The sequence below is a fragment of the Hypanus sabinus genome, chromosome 11, assembly GCF_030144855.1.
Source record: "Hypanus sabinus isolate sHypSab1 chromosome 11, sHypSab1.hap1, whole genome shotgun sequence".
Taxonomy (NCBI): Eukaryota; Metazoa; Chordata; class Chondrichthyes; order Myliobatiformes; family Dasyatidae; genus Hypanus; species Hypanus sabinus.
Window position 1 is genome coordinate 43,115,464 of NC_082716.1, and position 21,443 is coordinate 43,136,906.

The 21,443-nt window shown below is 43.4% G+C and overlaps 1 protein-coding gene across 1 annotated transcript in view; it reads right to left on the minus strand.

The window, feature by feature from the left end:
• The window catches only part of armh1 (armadillo like helical domain containing 1), a 69,861-nt gene extending 69,203 nt beyond the window's left edge, over positions 1–658 (minus strand). The window contains exon 1 of the mRNA XM_059984225.1: positions 604–658. Coding sequence (XP_059840208.1) covers positions 604–643 — 40 coding nt within the window. The 5' untranslated portion in view covers positions 644–658. The remainder of the gene's footprint in view (positions 1–603) is intronic.
• Between the last annotated feature and the right edge of the window lie 20,785 nt (positions 659–21,443).

Below are 21,443 nucleotides of genomic sequence, written 5' to 3' on the forward strand. Positions count from 1 at the left end.
TCTTAATTGAGCTCTTAAATCTGTAACAATTTAAAAATTAATAGCATTACGATCATTCATCCCAAGTGCTCCCATACCAACATTTAAGTCACTTACCCTCCCTCATTTTACAGTAGGAGGTCCCATATTGCCCCCCAATTTATTAAGAGTGAATAAACATATTGTTTTCAAAAACATTTCTAGACACATTTAATAAATTCTGCAACATCCAAGGTCTTTATACAATTGGCAATTCCAGTCAATATAAGGGAAGTTAAAGTTACCTACTATTACAACCCTAGCAGACTACTCATCCTCTATTATTTCTGAGTTCCACCCAGATGCCCTTACTTAATGATCCCCCAAGAATATCCTCCCGAAGCAGCACTTCCCTGATCACAAATGCATGTTTCAGCTCCATTTTTATTACACCTGTAGCATGTACATTTGGCTGATCCTGGCATCTTTTTGATACTCCTACCATTTTAAATTGTGCTTTAAGCTGCTTTTGCTCTGGAATTCTCAATCTCTTCATAAGCTGGTAAGTGAAACATTTTTTTAAATATATGGCTAGGCTTTAGGTCACTAATCCTAATATCTAAGCAACACATGCAAAACACTCACAAGGCGAAGCTGCACCTATGGAAAACCGTACAGTTGACATTTCGGGCCAAGAACCTTCAGCAGGCCTGGAGAAAAAAAGATGGGGAGTAGATTTAAAAGGTGGGGGAATGGAGGAGGAGGGAAAGACAAAGTGATAAGTGAAAACGGCAGGTGGGGGTGAAGTAAGGAGCTAGGAAGTTGATTAGTGAAAGCAATTCACCGGAGAATGGGGCGTATAATAGGAGAGGACAAAAGGCCATTGAAGACAGAAAAAGGGGTGGGGGGGGTGGAGCACCAGAGGGAGGTGATGGGCAGGCAAGCTGATAAGGTAAGAGAGGGAAAGGAAGATGGGGAATGGTAGGGGGGGGGGGGGGGGTGGCATTACCATAAGTTCAATATCCTAATACCTATAGTTGATTTTGGTTTATTTTTTCTGTAAAATGACTTGAGATGTTTTTCAATGTTAATCACAATACCAATGCAAGTTGTTATTTTTGTTCTGATTCTGAATAACTTAGAAGCATTCATCAAACGTTTAGCACATAACTAAAATCATATAATTTCATCAATCTTGATGAAAGGCATCTTGATTTTGTTTTTTAACTGACTATGTCAATACCAGTGCTTTGATTTTTTTTTACTATTTTGTGTTGCTTTTAATGTTTAGCATTTTAATTAATTATTACTAACTCCCTTAGCTGCTGCTATTTGAGGTCCGCTAGCTTTGGTATCTTAAATGTCCCGAACTTTAAACAGGAACTAAACATTTGGTGATCAGTATTTCTGTTCTGTGTATGGACCTTGTTCTGCTTCAAGTCCTGATACAGAAATTAGAATAATTTTTTATCTGTTTTTAAATCACCTAAGCAATTAATTCATTGTTAAAACCATTAGTAGTTAAAATCTTGTTTAAGTGTGTCACAGCAATGCAGGAGGAAACCTTCCCTCTACCTTTTAGGTATCTATTTTGTTGAAAGTAATAGTTTTCTTTATAATGCTCCTACAGCCTGTTTGGTGAGGAATCCTACTACTGTACTTCCCAAGGGAGTAATTCCTGGCTAATATTTATATGTTCATAAGTACCACTAAAAACAGATTATCATGAAATATGAATTCCTTTCTCATCCTGAGTATTCCATTATTCTCTTTTAATTTCCAATTATCAGAGCTGTTCTATTAGTCTTCTGTAATATTATGTTGATGTTTGTCGGAACTGGATGCAAACTGCATGCCAAGTCTCTTGAATTACAACCACTTTGTAGCATTCAGCAAGATAAAATCAAAAACCTAGAGCTCTCTCGAACCATTTATACTTAAAATGGACATTGCAGAGGGTTCACAATCTTTTTCTTGCAATGTATTCTCTGATAGCGCAGTGTGTCCTTAATTTTTCAGAGATGCACCTTGGACAATTAGATAACTTTAGCAGCTGTTGCATGAACAATTATTTTTGGGGGGTGGGAGGTATATAGCACAGTATGTGCCCTTTAGTTCACGATATTGTGTTGACCTTTTAACCTACTCCAAGATCAATATCACCCTTCCCTCCTGCATGGTAATTGTGTCTATACACAACTAAAATATCAATTAAATAAAAGCACATATGTGGGGGATGGCTTTAATTTACGTACTCACATCACAGCGAGAAAACAAAGCATATGCATGGACGACGGATTAATACGTAATGCTAAGGGTCATTGCTCTGAAAGAAATAGATCCATAGACTGCAATAGACCTCCACTTTTTCTTTCATCTATATGGCTTTATAAGAGTTTCTTAATTGTCCTTACTCTACCACCACCCCTGCCAAGCACATTCCACAAACTCACCACTCTCTGAAAAAAACAACTACCTCCGACATTCCCTTATACTTTTCTCCAATCACCCTAGTAATGTCTCCTCATATTTGCCAGTACTGCTCTGGGTAAAAGTCTCTGTCCACTCACTCTATTCCTCTTACCTTCTTATACACCTCTATCAAGTCACCTCTTATCCTCCTCCATTCCTTATGATTAATTATTTTTGTAACTGTTTACTTGTAACATTTTCGGATAGAGAGATTAAGTTTGCATTGCATTTAATTCTGATATATTCCCCTAATATATTATCAGTTGCTATTTGACAGCAGTACAGTGTGAATGGTTTCACTTTAAAAATATTTGTTTTTGTTTGCCAAACTACATCAGATGCCTTCAACAGAAACTAGGGTAGAATGATTCTTGGCAGCATTATGTGAAACTGTCTTGGGTACATTTAAACAAAGTGGTTTAAACTAATATGGTGGGGCAATGAGAACCAGTATGGTAGAGCATTGGATGAGCCAGCAGGTTTACAAGTAGATGATGGATGTAACATGGATGTAAGGAAGGACAAGCCAATGATTGGGTACAAATGCAGACAGAACAAAAAGTTAAATTGTACCACAAAGGCAAAATTCAAAAGGGAGAAGAATACAGGACTGAAGGTGCAGTATTTAAAGCACGTAGTATTCGGAAAAAGGTGGACAAACTCAAGGAGCAATTAGAGATTGGTCGGTTTGACGTTGTGGGCATCACTGAGTCATGGCTGAAAGAAGGCCATAATTGGGAGATTAACATGTGTTGTGGGAAAAAAATCTCAGGAGCAGCAGAATAGATCAGGCTGATTCAGAGACTAAAGGGTTTTATTACATGATATCACAGAGAGCCCAGACACCTAAAGCGGAGTTCTGAGACTGCTCAACAATAGACTACACTCTTATTTATACCCCAGGTGTACGTGACAAGAAGCACTTAAATCTGAAAAAGGAGGGAACTTCAACTACAACTTGTTAGAGTAGCGAAATGCACTATATGTCCTTGAGCGGTTATACATTTTCTTAAGTGTTAGTTCTCAGGACAGTATATCAGGTTTTCCCAAGCGCAGACATGTGATGATTCTTAGAACATGGAAGCACAGACATAGTTATTTTCCCATCCCATCTACAAAGGACATTTCAGTCACACAGTGTACATTAGTCACAGATAAGTAATTACAGACTTTGAATTCACATACTAGAAGTAGGTCATTAACCCCTTAACATTTGTCACAATGTCTTACTGTTTTTCTTCCATAACATGAAAGGATATACTTTGTATCAAAAGGACAGGCAGGAAGGCATAGGTGATGATGTGACCTTTGGTAAGAGAAGAAATTGCATCTTTTGAAGGGAGACATGGGGCCAGAGAATGTTGAATCTTTGTGGGTGGAGTTAAGAAAATTGCAAGGGTAAAGAAACCATTATGGGAATCATATATAGGCTTCCAAATAGTAGCCAAGATGTGGAGTTGAGATTGCAAAGGGAGCTGGAAAAGGCATGTAATAAGGCCAATAACACAATTGTAATGGGGGATTTCAGTAAACAAAGGGATTGGGAAAATCAGGATGGTGTCTGATTACAAGAGAGGGAATTTGTTGAATGCCTATGAGATGGCTTTTTATAGCAGCTTGTGCTTGAGCCTACTCAGTGAAAGGCTATCTTAGTCTGGGTATTGTATAATAACCAAGATCTTATTAGGGACCTTAATGTAAAGTAACCCTGAGAAGGCAGTGATCATAATATGATTGAATTGATACTGCAATTTGAGAGGAGAAGCATAATTCACATGTATCAATATCATAATGGAATAAAGGGAATTGCAGAGGCATGAGAGAGGAGCTTGCCCAGGTGGGTTGGAGGAGGATACTGACAGGGATGATGGCAGGACAGAGATGGCTGAAGTTTCTGAGAGTAGTTCACAAGGAGCAGGATAGCTCCCACAGAAGTTGTTGTTCTCAAATGGCAGGGGTAGGCAACCATGGCTGACAAGGGAGTTAAGGACTACATAAAAGCCAAGGAAAGGGCATATAATGTAGCAAAGGTCAGTGGGAAGTTGGATAATTGAGAAGCTTTTAAAATCCAACAAAAGGCAACTAAAAAGCCATAAGAAAGGAAAAGATGAAATATGTGGGCAAACTAGCCAATATTCTATAGCAGGACACCAAACGTTTTTTCAGTTATATATAGAGTAAAAGGGAGGTGAGAGTTGATACTGGACCACTAGAAAATGATGCTGGTGAGGTAGTAATGGGGGACAAAGAAATGGCAGATGAACATAACGGGTACTTTGCACCTGTATTCGCTGTGGAAGACACTAGCAGTGTGTCAGAGGTCTGTGACTGTCGGGGAGCAGTAGTGAGTGCCATTGCCATTACAAAGGAAAAAGTGCAAGGCAAGCTCAAAGGTCTGAGGGTGGATAAGTCACCTGGACCAGATGGACTACATCTTAAGAGTCCTGAGAGGGGTTGCTGAAGAGATAGCAGATGATATTTCAAGAATCACTTGATTCTGGCATGGTCCCGTAAGACTGGAAGATTGCAAATGTAACTCCATTCTTTAAGAAGGGAGAGAGGAAAGGAAAGGAAATTATAAGCCAGTTAGCCAAACCTCAGTGGTTGGGATGTGTTGGAGTTTATTATTAAGGATGAGGTTTTGGGATACTTGGAGACTAATGAGAAAATGAGTCAAAGTCTGCATAGTTTCTGTAAAGGGAAATCTTGCCTGACACATCTGTTAGAGTTCTTCGAGGAAGTAACAAGCAGGGTGAACAAAGGAGAGGCAATGGATGTCACTTACTTGGATTTTCATAAGGCACTTGACAAGGTGCCACACGTGAGGCTGCTTAACAAGATAAAATCCTATGATGTTACAGGAAAGATACTGGCGTGGATAGTAGAATTGTTGACAGGCAGGAAGCAGTGAGTGGGAATAAAGGGGGCCTTTTCTGGTTGGCTGCCAGTGACTAGTGGTGTTCCTCAGGGATCAGTATTGGGACTGCTACTTTTCACGTTGTCAATGATTTAGATAATGGAATTGATGACTTTGTGGCAAAGTTTGTGGATGATGTGAAGATAGGTGGAGGGGTAGGTAGTGCTGAGGAAGCAATCCGATTGCAGCAGGACCTAGCCAAATTTGGAAAAATAGGAAAGAAAGTGACAGAATGAATATAGTGTTGGGAAATGCATGATAATGCATTTTGGTAAAAGAAACAATAGTATGAACTATTATCTAAATAGGGAGACAGCTCATCAAACAACAGAGGTGTGGTGGGACTTAGGAGTCCTCATGCAAGATTCCCAGAAGGTTAATTTACAGGTTGAGTCCATGATCAAGAAGGCAAATGCAATGTTGGCATTTATTTCAAGGGGAATAGAATATAAAAGCAAGGAGACAATGCTGAGGTTTTATAAGGCACTAGGCAGGCCGCACTTGGAGTATTGTCAACAGCCTTGGGTCCCATATCTCAGAAAGGATGTGTTGTCATTATAGAGAGTCCAGAGGAGGTTCATGAGGATGATTCTGGGAATGAAGGGGATAACATATGAGGAGCGTTTGGCAGCTTTGGGTCTGTACTCACTGGAATTTAGAAGAATGTGGGGGGGGGATCTCATTGAAACCTACGGAATGTTGAAAGGACTGGATAAGGTGGATATGGAGAGGATGTTTCCTATGGTGGGAGTATACAGAACTAGAGGGCACAGACTCAAAATTGAGGGGCGATCCTTTAGAACAAAGGCAAGGAAGAATTTTTTAGCCAGTGAGTAGGAAATCTGTGGAATGCTCTGCCACCCACTGCAGTGGAGACCAAGTCCGTGTGTATATTTAAGGCGGAATTTTGTAACGGATAACTCAGGAGACACCATTTCAAATTGATCAATGCAGTCGCCCAATCTGTAATTGCTTTCTCTAATGTAGGGGAAGCACCATGAACATTTAGTTGGAATGGAAGAAGGGCAAATTAATTGCTGCTTCAATGGAAAGGACTATTTAAAACCCTGGATGATGGGAAGGGAATAGGTAAAAGCATAGTTGTGACACTATCTGTATTTTCATGGAAAATGCCTTAAGAAGTCTAGACATTGACACATAGAAAAACATACCAGAGTTGAAAAGAGAAGGGTCCATGGGAATATTGAAAGGGGTAGGCTGGAGTAGGTGTGCCTAGTATTGAAACTCATTGAAGCCTGCAGAAATTGTGAAGGATGCTCTGAAGAGTTTGTACATTAGTGAGCTGGAAAATGAGGACCAGAGAACTCTACCCTTGCTCTACCTGGGAGCAGCGGGACCAAGAATATAGGCACAGGAAGTAGATGAGACTTGCTGAAGCAAGAGTTTCTGCAGATGCTGGAAACAGTGAGCAATAAACACAAAATGCTGGAGGGACTCAACAGGCCTGGCAGCATCTATGGACAAGAATTAACAGTTGACATCACAGGCTGAGATCCTTCATCAAGAGGGGACAGAAGCCTGAATCCAGAATAAAAAGGTGAGGAGGAACTGCAAGTTGGCAGGTGACATTTGATGAGAGGGAAGGTGGGTGGGTGAGTGAGGGAGGAGAGATGAGATAAGAAGCTGGGAGGTGATAGATGGAAGAGGTAAAGGGCTGCAGAAGAAAGAATCTAATGGTAGAGGGCAGAGTGCCATGGAAGAAAGGGAAAGATGAGAACCAGAGAGAGGTGATGAGCAGGTGAGGAGAATAGAAGAGGTGAGAGGGTAACTAGAAAAGGGATTGGAAAAGGAGAAAAAGGGAAGGGTGGAAGCAATGGTTTCAATGTTCTGCTGTGGCTCTCATCAGTAGTTCACAGCTTCTATCTGTCTGCTTTTTTCCTCACCACATACTTCATTAACCTAGCAACTGGACAGATTGGTAAACGTTATCACAACCACCCTACTCTGCACTAATGGAGTCCTATCCACCTCTACCCTCACCCTCTCTCCAACTTGAAACAAACTTATTTTTCTACTCTTCTAGTTCTAATAAAGGGCCTTCAATTTGAAATATTAACATAGAAACAGAAAGTAGGAACATAAATACGCCATTCAGTCCTTTGGGGCTGCTCCACCATTCAACACAACCATAGCTGATCATACTGCACTCTAGGACTCCCAAGGGATCCAGGAGATCTAGTGCCGGATTCCCTAAAGCAGGGGTAGTGAACCTTCTTGAGAGTATTGTTATGAACCCCATAACTGGGTCACTTACCAGCAAAGATAGAGAGGTCTGTTGAAGTCTGATGGTACTATTTTTAACAGTATTTATCAGAATCAGAATCAGAATCAGACTTTAATCGCCAAGTACCTGTGCACATACAAGGAATTTACTTCCGGCAGATATTGTCTCTCTGCTCACAACAATAATAATGATAAATATAAATGAAAATATAGATTATACATACAAGTAGTAAATCCAAGTGATAGTTAGCCGACAGTTAACCGGCAATTAACTGTTCAGCAAAGTGACCGCAGTAGGGAAAAAACTTCTCCAGTGCCTATTAGTCTTAGTCTGGAGGGATCTGAAGCGCCTACCAGACAGAAGCAGTTCAAACCGTCCATGCGCAGGATGGAAGGAGTCCTTTATGATGTTCCCCGCCCTCTTCTTCAACCTGGAAGAGTACAGGTCCACAATAGAGGGCAGGGAGGCTCCAATGATGCGCTCGGCAGTCCTCACTGTGCGCTGTAGTCTGGTTCTACCCTGCTTGGTGGTGGCTCCAAACCACACAGTGATGGAGGTGCACAGAACAGACTCAATGACTGCAGTATAGAACTGCAGCAGCAAGTCCTGAGGCAGACCATATTTCCTCAAGAGCCGCAGGAAGTACATCCGCTGCTGGGCCTTCTTCAGGATGGAGCTGATGTTCTGCTCCCACTCCAGATCCTGAGAGATGGTGGTTCCCAGGAACCTGAAGTTCTCCACGGTGGACACAGGGCTGCCAAGGACTGTGAGGGGGGACATAACGGGGGGATGTCTCCTGGTAAAAATACACAAAAATAATATCAATCCAAACATACAGATAATATACATTGTCAATACTAAATCTAAAAGTGCGGGTATAATAATAATCAATAAGAAATAAGCTCTATCACTGTCTAGGGGATAATGTATTGTCCGATGGAAATATCAAAGTCACTTAGTTCATTTGGGCTGCAGCCTTTGGTTGGAGTCAAGAGACAGATTTTTTAAACTTGCCAGCTTTTCCTTTATATGATGTCGATCCTTCCAGAGTTCCGTTTTTGTAATTGGTCCTTTAGCTAAGCCGTTACGTGGAAGCCCACCAATTCCTAGGCAAAGGAAAAGGACGCACACGAGCCCCCCACTGGCTGTCACTAGTAAACGCTGTCACGGGATTTCTAGCGTTTTTCCTGGTGCGTCTGAAGGGGTTGTTCCCCAGACCCTCTTTTATCCTTACTCACGGGGTCTCAGATGTCAATCAGGTTGGGATGATGCAATCCCTCAATCAGCCCACTCTGTTCATTCCCTGAGGGCTTCAATGAATAGTACAGTACTCAATACACAATTCCATCTCCAAGAGACAATGGCCGTTATCCGTGGCTTTGTCTTTCGGGAGCCCAGGACACATTCCAAACCTTGAGGATTCTGCGTGTCTCTCTCTCACTTCCTGGGTCCCAGACCCGAATTAATAGCGATCTTGCGATTCTCAAAAAGGAGGGTGTAACGTTCTCCTTCGCGTGTAACTGATAACGCCGAATTCAACGTCGAGATAAACCAGTCAATGAGACCAGATCACAGTAAGATTAACCATTTACTGTTCACTCTTCACATTAACATATGGTGAAAACTGTTGATAAAACAATACAAGATTGATACAGTATTTGTTCCTTCCTTAATATCACATTTCAAGTGTAAATACTTGCAAAGGTGACTATAACTACATTACACTAAGGTGCAGTATACAGGGAGAGTTTACCTGCTCCATTGACTACTTTAAATACACTTCCATGCAAACTATCCGCGACTCTTTAACTAACGAAAGCATAAACATTATCTACCGTCATTACTTCTAACAGGATCGGCATTAACATCTTAGTTCAATATATCGATTATCTATTAACTTACAGCGTTGCTCTCACTGTGATTTCTCATGCCTGCAAAACAACTTCTGCTCAGGTGAGCCTCGTGGTAAGCCCCCACCCTCGCGCTAATTTCAAACCGGTATTTTCCCACAAGACGCGGCGAAACCGGATGTGACGTCATCGCATGCCGATATATTTTACATGCAATGAATATACTTTAAACACTTCTAATTCTAACTAGAAAATACTATTGAATGAATTACTAAGCGAAAATATTATAAACTAAATAACTGTCGTAAAGACAGTACACTCCCCGCTTGACCTTCGTAAGGTCATAATGAACAGAGTACAAAACTTAGTCTCTTAATCAGTCATTGGGTAGAAGTAGAATAACTTCTGTAACTGGCCTTCGGTAAACTTTCACATCGCCTTGGTCGGTAGTCTTCAATTCGATCTTCCTGACATGTCCATCCTTGCTAGGGAACGTAGCAGTGATTCTGGCCATTGGCCAGCTGTTGCGGGTGATCTGCTTGTCCCTGAGCAGGACTAAGTCTCCAACTTGAAGATTCCTGCGGGGTTCTGTCCACTTTTGTCTCTGTTGCAACAAAGGTAGATATTTTTGTTTCCAGCGAGACCAGAACTGATTTGCCAGAGCCTGGACTTGTCTCCATTGCTTTGTGTACAAATCCTTGTCTGAGAAGTCTCCTGGTGGAGGAGGTGCTCCTGCCTTCTGCGTAAGGAGCGTTGATGGCGAAAGTATAAAGGGGTTTTCTGGGTCAGAAGACACAGGTAGGAGTGATTGTGCGTTTATAATGGCTGTGACCTCTGCCATTAGGGTGCACAGTACCTCGTGGGCCAATCGGGTGCGTTGCTGCATCTCAGGTTTCCTTTTCCGGGTTTTCCGTAAGGACGTGAACCGTTTGACTGCCTGCTCTTTGTTATCTGGTGAGCGCTGGCGTGGTTCTCTGATAGGCAATGGGGCAACCCCATTATTTGCTTCATCTCTGAAGACCTTGATGTCTTTGGTTTTTAAAGAAATGGTATCTTGAGCTGATTGTGCAAGTTTGTTGTCGTACTTCGTTTGAGCGAAGACTGACTGGCCCAGCGACTCGTCGCTTGCCTCGCGCTTGTTAACGCCTTGTTGTGCTTCCTTGATATACATGGAACTTGTGCAGGGTTGAAAAATCGAATGGCGGCCACTCTCTAGCACATTGGTCTTGAGTGTGTCGACCGTCGGTTTGTGTACGTCACCGAGACACACCTCTCCTATCACCACCCAGCCCAGATCCAGACGTTGCGCGAAGGGGGCGTCGAGTGGTCCATTGACCTGCTGCCTAACCTTGTGTACCTGGATAACATCTCTTCCTAATAGCAGGAGTATTTCCGCTTTCGGATCCAGTTCTGGGATGTGTTTGGCGATGTGGTGGAGATGCGGCTGGTGTAGCACCGCACTTGGTGTCGGGATCTCAGCGCGGTTATTCATGATTTCATTGCACTCTAAGAGCGGAGGGAGACAGATGACGACTTTACCATCCAGGGACTCGATCTGGATGCCTTCTGCCTTCCTTCCTTGGGTTTCCATGTTGCCTGAGCAAGTTTTGAGGTAGTATGGGAACCGCTCACTCTCAATGTTGAACAATTTAAAGAACTCTGGACTGACTAGTGAACGATTGCTCTGATCGTCCAGAATCACATAGGCTTTGATGGCCTTGTCTTTGGCTCCTTTAGGGTACACCTTAGTGAGGCAGATCTTGGAACAAGAACGACTTGACCGAGCTTGACCGCAGACTTCTGTACAGTTCGAGCTGACAACTGTTGTCCTGGGGTGAGCCTCTCCCTCCCCGCGGTCCTGTTGTGGGGGAGAAGGAGCGCTGTCGGTTTGCGGTGACAGGCCAGGATGCATGGCCCCGACGTGATCCGTGCTATCACATTCCGGACACTTCACGGCGATCGTACACTCTCTGGCGAGGTGAGAGGTTGAGGAACAGCATCTAAAACATATTCTTTTCTCCTTGAGAAGAGCCGTCCTCTCTTCAAGGGGTTTTTCCCTAAACATTCTGCATGCTTTCAGGGGGGTGAGGTTTGTTATGCAATGGACAATACTCGCCAGGGTCGTTGTTAGTTGTAAGGGCTTCAGTCTTGAGCACTGACACGGGTTTATCAATGTTGAAAACATTCGAAGAGGATCTACCTGGACCCACGAGGCTAGGGTCGTTTCGCCTCTTCGCCTCCTTGCGCACAAACTCAGTGAGGTGCTCAAAGGGAGGAAATCGACCACCGTGGTCTTCCTTGTACTCTGAGGCAACAGTCAGCCACTTGTCCTGCAGCCCAAAAGGAAGTTTGTCCACAATTGGTCTAATCCCGGATGGAATATCTAGGTATACTAGACCAGCTGAATAGCCATCTTCTTTGGCGCCTTGGATCTCCATGAGTAAATCTCCGAATTCTCTTAACTTAAAGTGATCTTTGGCTGACACCTTAGGAAAGTTTTCCAGACGTCGATATAGCGCCGCTTCAATAATGTTGGGGGCCCCATATCTCTCCCAAAGTCTCTCCCACGCTTCGCTTAAGGCTAGCTCGGGTTTGTTGATGTACACTGAACGCATGCGTCTCACCTGGTCGCGTGATTCTTTCCCCAGCCATTTCGCCATAAGGTCCAACCTTTGGGTTGCACTGAGCTGGACCCCTTCGATCACGTTGGTGAATGTGGAGTGCCACGCACGGTAATTTTCGGGTTTATCGTCAAACTGGTACAGTCCCGAAGTGACGAGATCCTGTCGTGCTAAATACTGCAGCGTGGGATCGGCTGTAAGCGGCATGCGGGCTGGAGAAGTACGTTGGCGCCTATATGACTGAGAACGCACGTTTCTCATGGAATTTGCCATCCTGGATTCGACCTCCGCGTCTCTTCGCATCGAACTTTGTAACTTTGGTGTCAAAGAATATCGGTTGTCAGCTCTTTCATTCTTGACTTCATCACGGAGCCGCGAGGGTAAATTTTCTTCCTCGTAGCTGGGGAAGTTATCGAATAGGTATGGAGAGGGGAGACGAGCCTGCCTGTCTATTTGAGACTGTACATAGTCGCTTGTGCGTTCCAGTCTGGTCCTTTCTAAAGTAGATCTTACTGCGGTCAGATCACACGACCCTTCAGCTTCTTCTATGTACTTTGCTTCCGCCATGGCAGCTTCTTCTTCTCTTTCTAGCTGCAGCACTTGCAACTCTGTCGATATTTTTGCCATTTCCAACTGGATTTCGGCTTCTCGGGCGGCCTTTTCGGCTTCTCTGGCGGCCCTTTCTTTCTGGATTTCGGCTTCTCTGGCGGCTTCTTCTCTTTGTCTGGTGGCCCTTTCTTTCTGGATTTCGGCTTCTCTGGCAGCCTCTTCTTTTTGTCTGGCGGCCCTTTCTTTCTGGATTTCGGCTTCTCGGGCGGCCGCTTCGGCTTCTCTAGCAGCCTTTTCTTTCTGGATTTCGGCTTCTCTGGTGGCCTGTTTCATTTTCAAAACTGCTTCTTGTCTGGCGTAACGCAGTCGCACCTTGGCGGCTTCTGCCTTGGCTCTTGCCTGGGTGGACTTACTTGATGTCGGTTTACCGCCCTTGTCGCTGGGCGGCGTCGACTTGATGCTGGATCGAGCTGACATTGCAGCACTTGAAACACCTGATAATGCCGCTTTTTCACTGTAACGTTCTCCTTCGCGTGTAACTGATAACGCCGAATTCAACATCGAGATAAACCAGTCAATGAGACTAGATCACAGTAAGATTAACCATTTACTGTTCACTCTTCACATTAACATATGGTGAAAACTGTTGATAAAACAATACAAGATTGATACAGTATTTGTTCCTTCCTTAATATCACATTTCAAGTGTAAATACTTGCAAAGGTGACTATAACTACATTACACTAAGGTGCAGTATACAGGGAGAGTTTACCTGCTCCATTGACTACTTTAAATACACTTCCATGCAAACTATCCGCGACTCTTTAACTAACGAAAGCATAAACATTATCTACCGTCGTTACTTCTAACAGGATCGGCATTGAGAGAAATGATACTTAAGGAGTCCATTTAGAATGTGCTGACACAGAAAGAACGTGCAAAGCAACTTGCAGGGCAACGTATAAACCAATTTGCAAAATCAGGATGAAACAATAGCTTGCTGATTAAAGAAGCGATACGGGTAACGGGAAGACATGCTTAACGGTTGAACAATAACGGTGTTAATGCGCTGAGGCTGATAAGTGGGCCAAAGGGTAGTCACATTTGTAATTTTGTAATGAGATTAAGGAAGAATGTCTGCACCTCACATGGGTGCAACTCACAAAGTTGTAAACAAGTAGGGTATAAAAAACTGTGCAAAGTGTAATTCGGCACTCAATCTAGCAGGAGCTGGTTGGGTCCGACTCCGCAGACTCGAAAAATAAAGTTTACCGTTCTGCAAATTGCTGAGACTCAGTGTGTTTCTGACAACGTGGGGGCTCGTCCGGGATCCACACTCCGGCCGCGGTGGACACGAGGAAGGACATCGGAGACGGTGCACCCCGCCGAGTTTGGCGGTCCCTGACTCCTTGCTCGTCGCTCCAACGCGGCTTGAGCGAGTGATATCCGGACAGCGCAGAGCGGTAAACGGGGAGAAGGGGACAGTACCTGGTACTGGAAGTCCCCAGGACGCACCGGGTAAGTGCCTACTATTATAGTAGAACGGTGCGGGAATAAGTAAGGACGGAGAAGACCGGGATCGCCACCCGGGGGTCCTCCTGATTAAGTAAGAGCGGAATAAGATGGGAGGGGGTGGCTCTAAAAAGAAAGAGGAGACGGAGAAGACCGGGACCATACCCGGGGGTTCCTCCTGATAGCCCCCTCGGTAGAATGTTTGAGAATTGGGGATGTGGAAGACTAAAAGGGAAACAAAAGAAAAAAAATGATACAGTACTGTTTAATTTGGTCGAAACAGCCGATAGAAAAACCTGCGGTCTGGTGGCCGTGGCTTGGGTCTGAGGAGGATTGGGTACGACAAGCCTTAAACATTTACGTTAATTCAAAACCAAGTGTAAAACCGGAAGAAATTGCTTATGCTTTTTGTTGGGCTCCCTGGCCAGGAGTAACAACAAAGAGTTTTAAATTGGGCATTAAAGGGGAGCGGAAGTGGGACCCACTCGATCATTTACCCCCTCCCTATGTCCAGCCTTCTGCACCCCTTGCGGGAGCAGAGGGAGGACGTGAAGAAAGTGAAAAAACAGAAGAAATAGACCCGGAGAGGGAAGAGAGGGATGTTAGGGAAAAAGCAAAAGCAAGGATCGAAACAAGGAGTGTGACAAGAGCAGATAAGAAAAAGAAAGACGAATTAAAAAAGGAAGAGGTACAGCTGTGTCCCCTTCGAGAGGTTCCAATGGGAGGAGAACGGGCAGGAACAGGATTTGTAAACGTCCCTCTGACAAGTACCGAAGTACGAGGATTTAAGAAAGATATGAAAACTTTATTAGAAGATCCAATGGGACTGGCAGAACAGTTGGATCAATTCTTAGGACCTAATGTTTACACTTGGGAAGAAATGCATGCGATTATGGGAACGCTATTTTCTGCACAAGAGAGGCAAATGATACGACAAGCTGCAATATCAATTTGGGGAAGGGAACAGCCGAATGAGTTACCGGGGGACCGGAAATTTCCAGTAAACGACCCACAGTGGGACAAACAAGCAGAAGAGAGAAGACGGCAATATCCCATTGCCATGGAAGGGAGGAGGGGATTACAACCTGTAATTGAGACATTAGTATCAGATGGACTCTTGGAAGAATGTATGTCACCCTTTAATACCCCCATCCTACCGGTCCGAAAGCCCGACGGCACGTATCGAATGGTTCAAGATCTGAGAGGCTTAAATGCGGTAGTCCAAACACGATACCCGGTAGTGCCTAACCCCTATACATTAATGAGCAAAATACCTCCTGAACATGAATGGTTCAGTGTGATAGATCTAAAAGATGCCTTTTGGAGTTGCCCGTTGGAGGAAGGTAGCCGAGATATGTTCGCATTTGAATGGGAAAATCCCTTCACTGGGCGGAAGAAGCAACTCCGGTGGACCGTCTTGCCCCAAGGGTTCACGGAGTCCCCAAACCTATTCGAACAGGTACTGGAGCAAGTATTGGCTGGATTCCATTGTACCGAAAAGAACCAACTATTACAGTATGTCGATGACCAACTACTATCGGGACCAGCAGAGGAGGTAGTGCGAGATGATACTATAAGACTCCTGAATTACCTAGGAGAAAAAGGATTGCGGGTGTCCAAGAAGAAACTGCAATTTGTCGAGAAGGAAATAACATATCTCGGACACAGAGTCAGTAAAGGGCACCGCCAAATAACCCCAGAAAGAATAGCGGGAATAACTAAAATACCGCTTCCCAGGACAAAGAAGGAAATAAGACAATTTCTGGGCTTAGTGGGCTATTGCCGGATTTGGATAGAGAATTATACCCCCCTGGTGAAGTTTATGTACGACAAATTGGCAAAGGAAGACCGGGGAATAATCAGCTGGACCGAAGAAGAAGAACAGAAGTTCAGGAAAATAAAAGGGCAACTAATTCGGGCCCCGGTATTAACACTGCCAGCACTGGAAAAGCCCTTTCAGCTGTATGCAACAAACAATGAAGGAACTGCGTTAGGAGTACTAACCCAAGAAAAAGGAGGAAAGCGGCAACCTGTGGCCTTTTTATCAAAAATGTTAGACCCGGTATCCCGGGGATGGCCGACGTGCATACAAGCCGTAGCTGCAGCAGCCGTACTAGTAGAAGAAGCACGGAAATTAACCTTTGGGGGAAGAATGACGGTGTATACCCAGCACTCCGTTAGCACCCTCTTAGCCCAAAAAGCTCAGCGGCGGTTGACGGACTCTCGCATACTGAAATACGAAACCATTCTGATGGTCGGGGATGATGTAAGCTTTGAAAGGAACAATAGTTGTAACCCGGCACAGTTCTTATACATGGAATCAACAGGGGAGCCCGACAAACATCAGAAGGCGAGTGGAAGACCCCCGACGGACGGCAAGTACTGAATAAGGAAGTAACTCGTCATATACTGCAACAACTACACCAACAAAGCCATTGGGGAGTGCAAGCTATGTGCGACACTATCCTAAGGGACTATGTTTGTAAAGGGATATTCACACTAGCTCAACAGGAGGTGTGGGGCTGTTACACCCGCCAAAAGGTAAACAAGAAAATGATGCGTGCCACCCATAAGGAGGGACAAACACTAGCCGACCGACCGTCCCATCGGATCCAAATAGACTTTACGGAACTACCACAAGTTCAGAGATGGAAGTACCTGTTAGTAATTGTGGATCACTTCACTCGGTGGGTGGAAGCATTCCCAACCACTAAAGCGGATGCCCCTACAGTGGCACGGATCCTATTAGAAAATATAGTCCCAAGATATGGAATAATGGGGTCTATTGATTCAGATAGGGGAACACACTTTGCCTCAAAAACACACCAGCTAATCTGTGACGCCTTAGGAATCCAGTGGAAGCTGCACACCCCCTGGCACCCTCGGAGCTCAGGAAGAGTTGAGAGGATGAACAGTACTTTGAAGACGCAATTGACAAAACTAATGATGGAAACCAAGCTACCCTGGACCAAGTGTCTACCCCTGGCCCTACTAAGAATCCGCACGGCTCCTCGAAAAGATATAGGAGTATCCCCTTATGAAATGTTGTTTGGCCTTCCATATTGGAACAAGGTGGAGGGCTATCCTTCCCTGCAAGGGGGAGATGTCTTTGTAAGGGACTATTTACAGGCACTATCTCGTTCTTTTGCAGAATTGCGCAGGAAGGGGTTACTCGCACAAACCCCACCTCTGGACTTCGCACTCCACCGAACTCAGCCCGGTGACTGGGTCCTGATTAAGACTTGGAAGCCAGAGAAGTTACAGCCGCAGTGGGAAGGCCCATTCCAGGTGCTACTGACCACCGAAGCCGCAGTAAGGACAAAAGAAAAAGGGTGGACCCACGCCGCGAGAATCAAGGGACCCGTAAAGCCCGAAGAAGGTGCAGAATGGACTTGCGTCCAGGGAGAAGACCCGATGGTGCTAAAGCTCAAAAGACGGACAGAATGAACTTTGGGACTGTAATGTATATACTGCTATTGTTGAGAAGCGCTGAAGGGGGATGTGATAAGTGCAGGACGACGGTAAGGGTGGGCATGACGGTTTTTCCAGGGTCCTTTGTATCACACTCGCATGTAAACGAGAAATGTTATGACTACAACAAAAAGGAGGAGTATGTGGAAAGTTTAATCTAACCAACTGCTGCTTAAAGATAGATGACAACGGAAAGGTGGTTCAAAAAATATCAGATAAAATAAGGAAACTGGCCCACGTGCCGGTACAGACCTGGAAGCCGCTGGGGTATTGGGACTGGCTGGACGGATGGTTGACAGGAGGCTGGTGGCGAACCGCTTTAGGGGTTATAGGAGGGGGATTGATGGTCCTCCTTCTGCTACCATGTCTGATCCCCTGCTTGCGGGAGCTAGTAGCTCGGGTGGCAAGACAAGTCATGCAACCAGGGGCCCCAGCTGATCCTGTTCAGGTACTCCTACAAAGGGAAATAGAGCTAGAGGAAGAAGCCTATGTAAACCCGTGGCAAAAGCCCAACTGATAGCACATTCTAAAAAGAAAAAGGGTGGATTGAGAGAAATGATACTTAAGGAGTCCATTTAGAATGTGCTGACACAGAAAGAACGTGCAAAGCAACTTGCAGGGCAACGTATAAACCAATTTGCAAAATCAGGATGAAACAATAGCTTGCTGATTAAAGAAGCGATACGGGTAACGGGAAGACATGCTTAACGGTTGAACAATAACGGTGTTAATGCGCTGAGGCTGATAAGTGGGCCAAAGGGTAGTCACATTTGTAATTTTGTAATGAGATTAAGGAAGAATGTCTGCACCTCACATGGGTGCAACTCACAAAGTTGTAAACAAGTAGGGTATAAAAAACTGTGCAAAGTGTAATTCGGCACTCAATCTAGCAGGAGCTGGTTGGGTCCGACTCTGCAGACTCGAAAAATAAAGTTTACCGTTCTGCAAATTGCTGAGACTCAGTGTGTTTCTGACAGGCATTAACATCTTAGTTCAATATATCTATTATCTATTAACTTACAGCGTTGCTCTCACTGTGATTTCTCATGCCTGCAAAACTACTTCTGCTCAGGTGAGCCTCGTGGAAAGCCCCCACCCTCGCGCTAATTTCAAACCGGTATTTTCCCACAAGACGCGGCGAAACCGGATGTGACGTCATCGCATGCCGATATATTTTACATGCAATGAATATACTTTAAACACTTCTAATTCTAACTAGAAAATACTATTGAATGAATTACTAAGCGAAAATATTATAAACTAAATAACTGTCGTAAAGACAGCACAGAGGGGGTTACTTTGTACCCTTCATCCCCTCAGAGTTGTGGCACATTCGTAACAGTATGTACCCAAATTAGCAATAATTTTCTTTAAAAATTCTCTCACGTGCCATGGTAATTTTGAGAATAGATGATCATCAATTACACAGTACAACAATTTTTTCAAAAGTGTTGCTTCCTCAGAATTTTCATTTTGTTCATGATAGACCACTTAAAACTGAACATTAATATAATTTCAGACTACTTGTAACATGTAGAAAGTTGGGGTAAGAAGAAATTAACTTTTATTCAGAATAATGTGTTTAATTGTGTAATGCTGCTTACGCTTTGCAATAGTTCAACTAAGCTAAAATTGTTTTGCTGATGATTTTCATTTGTACTCAGTACTGTCTGAGGCTTCTCACTTAAGTGTCCAACAATAATCAGCCAGCATTGATGGATTCCAGTTGCCCTGATACCGTTTCTCCATGACCGCAATGTCCTGGTGAAACCTTTTACCATGTCTGTGACTAACAGTGCCAAGATGCAGGAATGCAGAAAATGAATCTTTAGTGACATGTTGCACTTCATTGTTTTGTATGCTTGAACCATGTTGTCAACCGGCTTCACATAGTTTGGTGCTCTGTAGTTGCCAAGAAAATTTTCAAAAACATCCTTGAATGCCTTTCATGTGATTTTCTCTGGACCCACTAGAAGTTCTTTGAATTGCCTGTCATTGATGATCTGTTCATTTTTAGACCAACAAAAATGCCTCCTTAATCTTGGCATCAGTTATTCTGACTTGAATTATGAATAGAAATAACAAACATAGGCTATTTCAAAAAATCGTGTGTGACAGAAAAATGTCATGGTGACTTTGCATAAGAAACACACAAAAGTATTCAGGAAGCAAAATCTTTGTTGTCCTATGTTAATGAATAACTTATAATATTCAAAGTTCCAAGTACATTTATTATCTAAGTATGAATACATTATACAACCTTAAGATTCGTCTCTTTACAGGCACCCACAAAACAAAGAAACTTCAAAAGAACTCATTTTAAAAAAGACTATCATACACCCAATGCACAATTTTTTTACAAATTGTGCAAACAATAAAAGTAAGCAAATAGCTTCAGAACTGAAGTTTTACAAAAGACATGAAGCCAGGCATCACTGCAGCCAGAGCAGACCACAGCCTCAGTTCATCACAAAGCCGAGTAAAGGTTGTGAGACTGCGGATGTGAAGCCAGGTTTTCACTGCAGCTGGAGCAAGCCTCAGCCTTAGTTTAGTGAGGAGCTCAGTAAACATCACAGAGCAGCGAGTTGAACAGGGTAGAATCAGCCCTTGCCTCACCTCTGGTCCAGATTCCCTGAACTTTTCAATCTGGCCTGGTGCTTAAAAGTGTCCAAACATCGGGTCATACCTTGGTCTCAGACTACTCTGGGGTCTGAATCCTGCAACCACAGTTCAGTTAGTACCCAACCTCTCCAGTTTGGCCCAGTGCTTAAATCAATCAGATTTCAGGACTTTCCTCACTCTCGGGGACCCCACAACTCCACTTCAACCCCGCCTCCACTTTTGCTTACCTCAGCCACTACTACTACTCACCTCTCCATTGTTAGAGATTGTTATTAATGTATTTTAGTAATTTTCTTTGTTTTGTTTCTTTGACAGCTGATTAGTAGTTGTTGGGTATCACCAGTGCCATATTAAACTGGAAGGCTTTAAGGAAAATGTATAAGTCCTGTTGGTTTTTTATGTGCATTTATTGTTTTGCTATTAATAAAAGTATAATCGAGACAGATTGAAATACATGAAGCATCCTAGAAAACCTGTTGAGAAATTATTAGTACCAATCCTTTTAAAAAAAAGACAATGGAAAAACTTCATTTTAAAATATTTGTTATTGTACCTCGTACAGTGTCCCCTAGACAGGTGTAAGACAGGAACATAAATACACTTTATTCCCAGTGAAACTTCTGTTGCTATACTGTTAACAATTATTTTATATTTGGATTGTATTTGGTTGTTTTGAGAACTATGTATGTAGCGCTTGTTTCATCAGCAGTAAGTCTACTCCTATAACTGAACTTGACTGAAAATAATGACTCATGAATATTCATGGTGCACTAAACTACACAGCGTACAGTAGGTACTGTTATTATCACTGAATATCCGGTGTTCACTCACAAACTACAGAAGAAGCAACAAGCAGAGTGAAGCAAATGCCAACTGGCCCTGCCATTTACTATCAAAATACTGATACAAATATCCGGTCAGCAAGGATTTCAAAACGTATCATCCAACATCACATGTACTTGTAACTGTCATGTACCCCGTGACCGGGTTACCAAACCAGCAGAAATGGAATAATACACTGGAGTCTGGTGGTACTGTAACTAAAAGTGTTTATTAATAAACAAAGGAATCCGGTATCAAAAATGCAAATTATAATTTAAAACAGGTTAGCAATGATAAATACAGAGGTATAGAAGTAAGAATCAAAACTAAGCTCTGTCAAAGTCTAGGGGTAAATGAATAGTCTTAAGATGATGCAGAGTTCAGTTCAGTTCGGTTTAAGTCGA